The sequence below is a fragment of the Podarcis cretensis genome (genome assembly GCF_951804945.1).
Source record: "Podarcis cretensis genome assembly, chromosome: 7".
Lineage (NCBI taxonomy): Eukaryota > Metazoa > Chordata > Lepidosauria > Squamata > Lacertidae > Podarcis > Podarcis cretensis.
Genome location: NC_137176.1, coordinates 25,386,993 through 25,400,089, shown reverse-complemented (window position 1 = coordinate 25,400,089; position 13,097 = coordinate 25,386,993). Strand labels below are relative to the sequence as shown.

At 42.4% G+C, this 13,097-nt stretch overlaps 1 protein-coding gene across 1 annotated transcript; it reads right to left on the bottom strand.

Annotated features, from left to right (window-relative positions):
* LOC307220890 (leukocyte elastase inhibitor-like) lies at positions 1-12,415 on the bottom strand. The gene is made up of 8 exons (XM_079985060.1): positions 12,266-12,415; positions 8,028-8,206; positions 7,198-7,254; positions 5,909-6,046; positions 3,983-4,100; positions 2,838-2,980; positions 1,891-2,046; positions 1-602 (listed from the first exon to the last, which is right to left on the bottom strand). The coding sequence occupies exons 2-8, from the start codon at positions 8,187-8,189 to the stop codon at positions 204-206; spliced, it is 1,173 nt and encodes a 390-aa protein (XP_079841186.1). The 5' UTR covers positions 8,190-8,206; positions 12,266-12,415; the 3' UTR covers positions 1-203.
* Between the last annotated feature and the right edge of the window lie 682 nt (positions 12,416-13,097).

Genomic DNA, 13,097 nt, shown 5'->3' with positions numbered 1-13,097 from the left:
AGTCCCATGTTGTACATTCAAGTGAGTCTGCCTACATCAGCTGAAAGAGGTCCATCTTAGGTATTTGTACTTTTTTTAGGAGATGAAAACCCGGAAATATTAGCTAAACAGAAAGTAGAATATATGATTTTTGTTTCAGCACTTCTAACACCCTGGGCTTGCAACAAATGCAAAGGGCATGCATGTGATCATTTAAGCACCTGTTAAGGTGAATCATACCTGCCCATAAATTGGATGCTCTTGGTTTTTTTGTTTCTCAAAAGGAAAATGAAGGGGTGATCAGCTCTGAATTGAATTGGCATGTTTGTGGCAAAAACACCCACCCCAGTGGCGGCTGCTGCCTCTGTGCCTTCTTCATTGACCACGACATAAGATTTATGAATGGCCTTGGACACAAACAGGTTTTTGCTTCCTGACATGCCGGACAAATCAGCCTTTCCTCGTGTGAACACATCTGTCATTCCTAAAGCTACCAAAAGTTTGTTGAGCTCATAAGTTTCTTCCAGCTTGAACTTTGGCACATAAATGTCTACATTTTGCTTTTGCATGTTTTTCGAACTGGTCCATTCTTGAAATTTTGCATAGTTGAGTTCCTTTTCAACCTGTCAAGTAAAAATAATAATCAATGCCAATTAAATATCTGCCCCCAGAAAAAGACGTGGGAAAAAGAGAAAGACAAATGTTTATTTATTAAAGCGTAGGCAAAGAATATGTCTAAAAGCTCCAATATTGTTTACACCCTCCCCCCAAAAAAATGTTTTGGAAAACCATTATATTTGTCTGTGAAAATGGTGGTTTCTTTAAAAAAATATCGGTTGAAATGTTTTCACAAATGAGAGGAGAATCCTTAAGTTCAGCAGCATGTATTGTCTCTGCTTTAGAGTCCTTGATTTAACTTCTGTTTTAAAAGACACAATGGGCACATTCTGGGTCATTGAAAAGTGTACTAATCCTATACACATTTCCCAGGGCATAAAGCCCCAAGGAGAACAATGGGATTCTATGAAATTGCACTATAAACATAACAGTCCAAACCTCCTTTGTGCCAAGGGTGTGGTGTCCCTCTGTCCCACCTATCAGACAGAAGTTGCAGAGTAATCAAGAATATGGTTGTTAATAAGTCCCCCTTGTTGCAGCCCCATACAAAGATGGTAAAGGTAAAGGGGTAAAGGACTTCTGGACTGTTAAGTCCAGTTGAATTCGACTATGGGGTGTAGTGCTCGTATCTGCTTTCAGGCCGAGGGAGCCGGTGTTTGTCTCCAGACAGCTTTCCAGGTCATGTGGCCAGCAGGACTAAAGCGCTTCTGGCGCAATGAGACACAGCCTTCAGATGTCTTTTAAAGATAGGATAGCTGCTTATTTCCTTCACATCTGAAGAGAGGGTGTTCCACAGGGTGGGTGCCACTACTGAGAAGGCCCTCTGTCTAGTTCCCTGTAACCTCACTTCTCGCAATGAGGGAACTGCCAGAAGGCCCTCGGCGCTGGATCTCATGGGGGTGGAGACGCTCCTTCAGGTATACAGGACATCTGACCTTATAATCTGCAAGCCCAGGAGGCTTAGTGGTTTAGACCACAGCACCACCTGTGTCCCTGGGCACATCCAAAGATACACTAGTATTAACAGACATTGACAATGCAGGCCTACTGGATTGCCCTGCTCTATGTCTGTTAAAATTACAAAATAAAACAGAATTGGAAACTGACAGGACAAAAGCTACAGTTCATATATCTCTATATTTCTCCAAGATTTCTTCAGTTGACTAATCAGTTGAACAATTTATTCTCATTGATCAGGTTTTTTTAAAAGCAATGTATGTATGTACGCCCACTACAAAGTTTTGAAAGTTGACTTCAATTCCTTGATCCTTTTCAGAAATCAAAGCAAATTACCTGGTGTGCACCTCCTTTCTTGTCTGGCAGTAGAATGAACATACTCATCTCATTCTTATCATAGGGAAGCTCAAGTATTTGCAGTGATGGATTTTGTATATAGGCCACATTGAATTCACCTTCCTTATTCATCATTGGCACATTTTTGCTCTGGTTCTGTAGTGAATAAAGCAAGTAGTTAAGCATAAAATGTCATTTTTCGTGTGTGTAAAAGAGGTGGCTATAAGCCATATGAAGTACTGAGTACAGTAGGATAGTTGCAATGATTTCCAGTGTTGTACCTCTTTTGTTTAGCACCTTCAAACATCGGACCACTCTGGTATAAAACACAAATGTATTCTGTATCCCCAACGTACAATGCAATAGTCAGAGCTGGCCCACCAATGAGGCAGGATTATTATTATTTATTGAATTTTATACTGCCCTATGCCCAGAGGTCTCAGGGCAGTTCGCATAAAAAGATCACAGTATGTAAAATAAAAATAAAAGCAATAATACTCCCCCCCAAAAAGAGCCACATTTTAAAAGGGCATAGGATGTCAATCAGATCAACCAAAGGCCTGGTTAAAAAGGAATGTTTTTCCTGGCGCCTAAAGGTGTATAGGGGACGCGGGTGGCGCTGTGGTTTAACAGGTTTAAACCACAGAGCCTAGGACTTGCCGATCAGAAAGTTGGCGGTTCGAATCCCTGCGACGGGGTGAGCTCCTGTTGCTCGGTCCCTGCTCCTGCCAACCTAGCAGTTCGAAAGCACGCCAAAGTGCAAGTAGATAAATAACGGCATTTCCATGTGCTGCTCTGGTTCACCAGAAACGGCTTAGTCATGTTTGCCACATGACCCGGAAGCTGTACGCAGGCTTCCCCGGCCAATGAAGCAAGATGAGCGCCGCAACCACAGCTTTGGACAGATAGCTGGCCATAATCTCCACCAGCTTTTCGGCATACTGTACCTCATTAATCCAGAAAGGTGCTTCCTTGGTGAGTTTCTTATCAAATTGGGACTTCCAGTTTCCTTTAAAATATATAGCATTCGCTAAGACCAAGCTAGTTGTTTCGTCAATAGATCCACTGGCCATCAGGTCCTTGATTTTACCTTTTTAAAAGACAGATTCAAGGCAAAATATTTAATAGTCAAAATGACAATGAAATTTTCAACCGTGTTAGTGTGTAACATCTAAAACATGAAGCTTATCCACCATTAAAGGCTTCATTACCTTTGTATGCAGGGACGCAGGTGGCGCTGTGGGTTAAAGCCTCAGCGCCTAGGACTTGCCGATCGAAAGGTCGGCGGTTCGAATCCCTGCGGCAGGGTGCGCTCCCGCTGCTCGGTCTCAGCGCCTGTCAACCTAGCAGTTCGAAAGCACCTCCGGGTGCAAGTAGATAAATAGGGACCACTTACCAGCGGGAAGGTAAACGGCGTTTCCGTGTGCGGCTCTGGCTCGCCAGAGCAGCGATGTCACGCTGGCCACGTGACCCGGAAGTGTCTCCGGACAGCGCTGGCCCCTGGCCTCTTAAGTGAAATGGGCGCACAACCCCAGAGTCTGTCAAGACTGGCCCATACGGGCAGGGGTACCTTTACCTTTACCTTTACCTTTGTATATTTTAGAATTCTGTGGGCCGCTCAGTTCTTCTGGGAAACAAATCTTTCAATGCCATTCAGTTTCTCAATCTTCAATTACTTTCCCACCATTTTAGCATTTAGCTTGTGATTTATTTATTTTTTTAAAAGACCGCATGAACATTTATATGCATTTTTTGCTTGGAATTTTGCCTCAAACACTTTTTTGCAAGCAATTTTCTTCAATAGAACACATTCTTGTATGTCATTTTCACTAACATGCATTTTTTTTTTTTTGCCCACCTTTCCTCAATATATATGCTTTTTGTATGCATTTTTTGGAATGGAAAACTGCAATCAAAAAATTGTAGATGTGTGGATTTCAAGTGCTAGATGCAGTTCTGGTCCACATGTTTGCATCCGAAGTGTTAATTAGGTAAGTTCACATTAAAATGTAAAGTGAACAAATTTCTCCCATATCCCTTTCCTTAGCTGATCCATTTCCAAATAAGTGAGACATAACTTCTGTTCCTTTACCATTTGTTTGCTTTTCAATCCAAGTGTTAATCTCATTTCTAGCTTCCTCTGGTTTTTTCTCAAAGTCCACTTTTTGCAACTCAGCATGGTACATCTCCTTTGTGCAATGTAAGAATTGCTGTATAGAATAATAATAAAAAAGCATTAATGCAATTATTATTATTTAAACAATTTCATTGAATTTGTATGACATCCCTTCCTCCAAATCAGCCCAGGGCAGCAGAAGCTATGGCTGTCATATATATGTAATAAACGGGAATTTATTGTTTGGTATGGCATATGAATTTCCCCATGTTGCTCTCCTACTACTAGTTGTTTAGTGCCTGCTGTTGAAGAGAAGTAGAAAGCTTAGTTAAAAAGAAATATAGAATACAGTCATACTTTGGACATCAAACGGAATCTGTTCCGGAAGTCTTACAAAACGTTTGGAAAAAAGCGTGGCTTGTGATTGGCTGCAGGAAGCTCCTGCAGCCAATCAGAAGCAATGGAAGCCCCTCCGGATGTTTGGCTTCCAATTATAGTTCACAAACTGGAACACACACTTCTGGGGTTTGTGACGTTCGGGAGCCAAAACTTTTGGAAACTAAGTTGTTCAACTTCCAAGGTACGATTAATACTGTGGGATTTACGGAGCCATTTCCCTATTCAGAAGCAGTAGATGGTTCCTTTGCTTTTCCAGAATGTTCCTCAAGGAGGTGCCTTCTGGACACTGAGCGTTGCTCAGATCTTCTGGTAACTGACAGTCTGAAGGTGAGACACATGGAGCTCACTGTGGTGAAGCCATAGGTCCATTCTGCTTCTTCTGCTGCACACCAAACTCTCTGTGCCTTCCCCTCCCTCTCAGGAACCAGCAATGTTGCTCAGGGTTCAGAAGCCAGGTGAGCAATGCTGTCCTACCTGAGCCACCCCGTTAAACACTACTGTGCTCTTCCTGACTTATGTCAGCCTTCATTTTCTTTCATGATACTTCCCCCTCTTACGTCAAATGTCAGACAAAGATGGAGCTGAACTCATTTATTATTATATTTGTGCCCCACCTTTCTCCCCAAGGGTAGAAACCTGTTGAGCATGGGCTCAACAAGTTTCATTTGTACAATATAACTTCCCCTGTGTCTCCTCTCCCCGCTGTGTTTACCCCACAGTGCTTCAAATGTTGTCCATCGGACTGGGTTGCCCCAGCCACTCTGGGTGGCTCCCAACAGAATATTAAAAACAAAATAAAACGTAAAACATTAAAGACCAAACTGCAAGGTCCCCTGGCCAGAAGCCCTCTGACATGATTTTATATCTCCTCACAGACACAGATAAGTATGTGACCTGGCGTGCAGCACTCTTTGCAACTGCCGCTAGGAAAATTAGAGCAAATTATATAGCCAAGGTAGCCACCAACTGTATAGGAGATGAATTTATTTGACCCTATCTACATCAAGCTATATCCTATCTTTATCACCAAACTAAACTCCGAATATAATTGCACTGTATTATTTAACATTGTTTAATATATTAGTGGCCATGTGATAATTTTAGCTTATGAATTTTATTGTTTAATGTCTTAATTTGTATATTAAGGTACTTTTATAGCTCTATTTAGAGTAGGTAATGTCTTGATAATATAAATGTTTTAAGTTTTTTGTATCAATTCAGCGTATTTTCTTTTAATTGTTGAATGATTCTGTGTACATTGCGGCAGCCTTTGGCTATGTGCAATAAAACTGACTGACTGACTGACTAAAGGCCAAACTTCAAAGGCCCTACAACTGCTCCCATGTACCATTTAAAACACTCTCCACTGTCAAGAAAGGAGATCCTAAATAGGCATCAGTAAAAGGAAGCGGAAGCATTGCTATCAATTTCATGTGCTCTCTGCTGCTCATCCAACAGCAATGTGTCTACACAGGGAGGAGCATAGAAAGTATTCTTCCTTACCTGTAGAAATGTGTATTTCTCTTCTCCATAAAGCCTATTGGCAATGCTCAGTTCGAAATTTTTGTCATGATGGTTGATAGCTGCTAAGAGTGCTTTGAATTGGATGTGTGGTCCTCCCGGTCTGTCACACTGTGTATCCTTTAAATAGCAAAGGCTGTTTAACAGTACATCGACATTCTCGTAAATATGGCTCCCAACGCCCTCCAAACCATTATGTGGACCAATCCCAAATCCAGTCAAAGTGAGCAGATAATGGAGAAATTGGGGGCTCTTCTGAGTGGAAGCACGTGCCCCCCTCCAAGGCATCCTGAACCAAACTGAATTGCTCCCAAAACTCCAGGACTGCCTTGGAGCAGTCTTTGAAAGTGTATATATTTCTGTTGGGGAATAATGTTCAAAGTGCTTTCCTTCAGTAGGGGTTGGCAGGGCAGTATACCCCTGAGCTATAGTAATAATAATAATAATAATAATAATAATAATAATAATTATTTATACCCCGCCCATCTGGCTGGGTTTCCCCAGCCACTCTGGGCAGCTTCCAACAGAATATTAAAATACAATAGTCTATTAAACATTAAAACCTTCCCTAAAGAGGGCTGCCTTCAGATGTCTCCTGAATCGCTGCCAGCTAACCAGAAAGTAGGAGGGGGAGGGGAGACTATTGGGTGCACAGCACCCACCTCCTCGCTTCCTTCCCTTCCCTCCTCTAACTCTCGGTATATAGTAGTAATCTGACGAACAGGAACAGCATGTGGCTGACCACAATTGCTTTTCATATATGACTTTGGTTATCCAAACTGAAGCCTTTTCAACTGCGTCATAATCTCTGCACTGCAGATGAGGGTAGGGCCTGGAGATGGGAAGAACCATACCTAAGAGCTAAACCATGGTTCTTGGCTAAGGTGAGATTTGGAACAGGCCTTTGCAGCTTGAATTCTTAGTCACTACATTACACCAGCTTGACTTCCAAGAAAGCTGAGTGTCACAGCTGCACCCAGGGGTGCCAACTTGAATAGAATATTGGGGGTGGGGGTGAGAGAAAGGTAAGTCCCAGCCCACATAATCAGTCACATGCTGTGGTGCATGCACACCATTTCTCTGTAAATTTTGGTGCCCCCTCAAATATTTTATTGGGGGGCTGAAGCCCACTCGGCCCCTAGGAGTTGGCTGCTATGGCTGTAGCTGTTTATGATTTCAGATTGTCTCACATTTTGAAAGGATAATAAGCTAGATCCATATTATCCCCCCCAAAAAAAACCCCTAGTGAAACAGAAATGATATGCCAGTACTTTTTCAGCCGAGTCTGGAGAGCTTCCAGATCCAGTGACCTCATTGAAGTGAAGGACCTGCAACACAAAATGTGGAATGAGAAACCGCAGATCTACTCCAAGTCATTTGCATCTTCTTTTCATCCTTCTCCAGTACAATGAAAACTGTTATGTACTGAGCTGAATCCTAGAATGCAACAGCTTGATTGGCCCGCAGAAGCCACCCAATCCAGCTCCTGGATGAATCAGCAACCCAGCTGGTATGCAGAAGCAGCCCGGAATTAGCCAATCACGTGGGGCCCATTGTGTAAATAATGTATATATAGCTAGACGTTTTGGGGAAAGTTTTATTCATTGCTACTATGAGCTGAATAAAGAGCATGAAATTCACACTAGACTCTGAGTATATTTCAAAAACACTTCATTTGAGCAGGGGGCTTATAGAAGTTTAGGGCAGGGGTTGAAACAGGAGGTGTTAAGTTGTGGTTGAACATATCAGACAACACAGCGATTCTTCAAACAGCTCTTGGTTATTCACAGGCCCCGAACAGAACTGAGCTGAAGGGTTCAGCCAACCTGATTATATAGAGCTCAACTACAAAGCAACAGTAACAACTTTTTGTAACTATCCAATCACTGAACGTCACTTTCAATTCCTTATTTGCATATGTGCAAATAAGGAATGAAGTGAAAACTTAAGGAATGAAGTGAAAACTTCATTTTAGCTGAGTGAAAACTATCTACAGTATCCCCCTGCTGGCCCAGGGAGAGAAATTCAGTACATAACAGTAGGCAATTGCATAATATGACACTTGGCATACACACAGTGGTGGTGGTGGGGTGTTTCCTACCTTCTCCATCTGCTTAGCAGTGTCTCCTCTGGCTCCAAGAGAGACCATGCCCAAAGCGGCTGCAATGCTCATGGGAGAGAAGAAGATGTTCCCCGAAGTGCCATCCATCTTCTTGTGTAAATCAAAGGCAAATTTGTTGATAGCATCCACAAGGGTAGTCATGGTGCTGATTGTGATATCTGGGACAAATATCGTCAGGTTAATTCTTCCGGTGGACTCCTTTGTATATATTCCCTTTTTATTGGTCTTATTTTTGTCTAAAGGATGAATATCTCCATAGAAAGGTATTCACTGTGCCTTCAATACCACATTACTTCAATTTTATTTAAAACACCCACACCCCACCTTTCTAAAAAGTTCAAGATAGAGAATACAATCTTGATGTCAGTGTAGGTTCTAAACACTGACTTGAAATGTTCCTTGAAAATGTTTTGCCTTTAACAACAGGCTTCTTTATAAGGCAGGCTCTGGAGGGGAGGTTTGTGTGTGGCGTACAGGCTGTTGCTCTGGCCAAGATGGCTGAAGAGCAGGGCAAGATAGAATGATTCTCTGTATATAGTTTTATGTTACTTTATTAGGCCAGTAGTTACATAAGTTAGATAAGCTGTAGTGTTAACTTGACAACAAATACTCTAAGAAGGACCCAAATGGGTGAGGTGTTTAGAGAAGAGCTAAACTGTGAAGAAGGATCTAGAAGATTTTCTGGGTGGCACTGCTGACTGGAGGAGGAACCCCAAATGACTGGCAAACTGTGCTGACAAGATAGAGAATACAATCAAGGTACTAAAGCATCTCATTACTTAAAACAGAGCTGCAAAAACTAGAAAACGGAAACATAACAGTAAAAAAAGAAAGAAAATCAATCAAGTTCCACTGAAATCACTAACAAGTAAAAGCCTTCAAACAAAAGTTCTAGCTAAAGTTTTTTACCATGTATTGAACATTTATTTAAGTCCTCCCCCGTCCAGTGGATTCTCTGTTGGTTATTAAGACTGATAACGAAGCAAAAGCAATTGTTTGCCTTCTGCCTGGCTCCATCTTCACCCAGCAGCTCCAACAGTGAGTTGTGAAACAGTTGGTATGACTAATTGCTTTGTGACCACACCTGATGATTAGGGCTATCAGTTTTAAATTATGTCCTTATTAAGCAACCCAATCAAACACAGTGCTTGCACACTTAAGTGGAAATGATCTTCTCTTGTTTTGAGCTGGCCTTGCTTAGAACCAAGAGACATAACTCTAAACACAGCTACTTTGAAAGAGGTGGAAGAGATGAGTTTTCCCCTGCCATTGCATATGCACAGACAACAGCAGTATCCCCCCTTTTGGCATTAAATATCACCTAAAGTTTGCCATGCAGATTATCTGCAATCACCAACATTCACACTAACCTATAGGAACTAGTAAGAGTCTTATGACTGGAACTGTTGACAGTTCAAAACTTGACTGGCATTGAAAGTCCTGCTAAAACAGTAGGTGGGGGGGGGGGACTTTGTTTTAGCAGCAACTTGCATTGAAATCCCAACTTCAAGGCTTTAGACTCAAAGCAATTGATGCCATTTTGACATCTGGTGAGTGACAGGTAAGCAGATTCCTTTACCTGCCAAATTTGACTCACAAGCTAAATTCTTAAAAGGAGCTAGCCTGTCAAGTCAAAAGGGTTCCCCTCCCCTGCTTAACAAGCGAATACAATGGGTGCTAATTTGGGACTCTAGCATACATCTAGCATACATCTAGCCAGACATCCTGGAGAGTGAAGTCAAATGGGCCTTAGAAAGAATTGCTAATAACAAAGCCAGTGGAAGTGGTGATAAAAATTTTTAAAAGATGATGCTGTTAAGGTGCTACACTCAGTATGCCAGCAAGTTTGGAAAACTCAGCAGTGGCCAGAGGATTGGAGAAGATCAGTCTACATCCCATTCCCCAAGAAGGGCAGTGCCAAAGAATGCTCCAACTACCACACAATTGCACTCATTTCACATGCTAACAAAGTTATGTTTAAAATTCTACAAGGCAGGCTTAAGCAATATGTGGACTGAGAACTCCCAGAAGTGCAAGCTGGATTTCGAAGGGGCAGAGGAACCAGAGACCAAATTGCAAATATGTGCTGGATTATGGAGAAAGCTAGAGAGTTCAGAAAAACATCTACTTCTGCTTCATTGACTATGCAAAAGCCTTTGACTGTGTTGACCACAGCAAACTATGGCAAGTTCTTAAAGAAATGGGAGTGCCTGATCACCTCATCTGTCTCCTGAGAAATTTCTATGTGGGACAAGAAGCTACAGTTAGAACTGGATATGGAACAACTGATTGGTTCAAAATTGGGAAAGGAGTACGACAAGGCTGTATATTGTCTCCCTGTTTATTTAACTTATATGCAGAATTCATCATGCGAAAGGCTGGGCTGGATGAATCCCAAGCTGGAATTAAGATTGCCGGAAGAAATATCAACAGCCTCAGATATGCAGATGACACAACCTTGATGGCAGAAAGTGAGGAGGAATTAAAGAACCTTTTAATGAGGGTGAAAGAAGAGAGCGCAAAATATGGTCTGAAGCTCAACATCAAAAAAACGAAGATCATGGCCACTGGTCCCATCACCTCCTGGCAAATAGAAGGGGAAGAAATGGAGGCAGTGAGAGATTTTACTTTCTTGGGCTCCATGATCACTGCAGATGGTGACAGCAGCCACGAAATTAAAAGACACCTGCTTCTTGGAGAAAAACAATGACAAACCTAGACAGCATCTTAAAAAGCAGAGACATCACCTTGCCAACAAAGGTCCAATAGTGATGTATGGAAGTGAGAGCTGGACCATAAAGAAGGCTGATCGCCGAAGAATTGATCCTTTTGAATTATGGTGCTGGAGGAGACTCTTGAGAGTCCCATGGACTGCAAGAAGATCAAACCTATCCATTCTTAAGGAAATCAGCCCTGAGTGCTCACTGGAAGGACAGATCCTGAAGCTGAGGCACCAATACTTTGGCCACCTCATGAGAAGAAAAGACTCCCTGGAAAAGACCCTGATGTTGGGAAAGTTTGAGGGCACAAAGGAGAAGGGGGCAACCGAGGACGAGATGGTTGGACAGTGTTCTCGAAGCTACGAACATGAGTTTGACCACTGCAGGAGGCAGTGGAAGACAGGAGTGCCTGGCGTGCTCTGGTCCATGGGGTCATGAAGAGTCGGACACCACTAAACGACTAAACAACAACAAAAGCATACATATAGCATAGGCTAAGGCAGGCATCCCAAAACTCAGCCCTCCAGATGTTTTGGGACTACAATTCCCATCATCCCTGACCACTGGGCCTGTTAGCTAGAGATGATGGGAGTTGTAGTCCCAAAACATCTGGAAGGCTGAATTTGGGAATGCCTAGGCTAAGGGGCAGACCTGCTCATACGCTCCATTGTATTCAGTGCCTGTTTGCTATCCAGCCTAGGAATCGGATTTTGTTGAGCCTGCTAACTGACAATCTGAGGTTAGAAAGGACTAATCACAACCCCTTAAATCTCATCACAACAGGCTGGCAGGCTCGATTTTTCACCACAAAAAACAGAGTTCAGATAGGTTTCCTGGAGCTTAGGAACAAGTGAATGAGATCCCCTGACCTCACTGCCATATTACCCCACCTGATTCCCATCCCGGGGAACACAGTGTCACCACCACAAAGAAGACACTGCTGCCGTTCTACCCTCAACCCTGGTGCAATCCTATACATATCTCCACTGAATTCAACGACTCCCCCAAGTAAGTCTAAGCTCTAAGGCTGCAATCAACCCTAATTAGACTTACCTGGGAACTCAGTCAGCATTTGTTCTGAACAGAAATGCATAGGAATGCTCTGAAATGCCTGTTTGCCAAAAGAGAGGTCCTTTTTGTAAGGAGCAATGGGTAGTTAGCTTGTTGGGGGGCTAAATATGTTGCCCCCTTCTCCCATACAAATAAACAAATAGATGAGCCTATGTATAAAGTATCTGTGCTAAAGCGATGTCCACCTTTTTTGGGGTGCTGTGTTGATAATTTTTAAAATTGACTTATAAAGCATGTATGGAGAGGTAACCAGAATAAGTGCTCTTAAAATACATTTCTTGAATCTGGTTCTTCTCCATGGAAACCTAGCATTGTACCACACACACACACCCCAAACCTGTGTCCCTTAGATGTAAATATGGATGTCCTAAGACTGAAAACCCTTCCTCAGTTAACAGAAGAGAGAAAAGTCTGTACGAAGCTTACCTTTTCCTCTGTGGGAGTGATTCCAATGCTGTACGGCTGATGCAATGGATGCAACTTCTTACGAGGCACCACTATTTAAAGCTGGAAATCAATCAAAGAATTGTTTTTGTTACGCACAGGTGCAATTTGGGAACTTCCTGGAGAATGAGTTCATGGTGCCAGAAATTGCAAATGAATCTGCAATAGCAAGCCAGGTTGTCTAGACTAGCAGACTGAGGAATCCTGGCTCTACTGGTGTTGCATTTTGGGAATAGAGGTGGAACAGGAGCTCCTGCGCCTTCAATAGAATCTCAGAAGGTGTAGCTTGTCACGAAAAGGTCATCTGAGAAGCATTTCCAAAACAAAACAGAAAACCCTTCCTCAGTTAATCAATCAAACCTTTATTGCATTAGCATAAAGCCATAGCAGGATAAAAAAAAAATGCTAGAGACAAACAACCAAACAAAATTCAAAGCGATATTACTGCGAATGTATATAAAGCATATAATGGCCCCAAAATAGGCTCGGGACATTAGGTTAAAAAGGTAATAAAAGAATTAAGACAGGTCCAGGTCTAGGACACACTACCCCGTCAGAGTAGCCCTGAGTTTCAAGGCCTGCACTATAAAGATTGCCACCCCACGTGTAACTTGGGGATTTGCGTCCACAAGAAGCAATTTCAAACAGTCTTCCTTAGATGTGATGGTGGACGGGATCAAGAGGAGGAGCTTAGTTCTTATTAGCTCATAAATAGGGCAGTAGAAAAAGAAATGTATGAAGTCCTCTACTTCATTCATTGTGCATGGACATAGAAGCTGTTCCTCAGTTAATAATCTACTCGTGTTGCAACTTG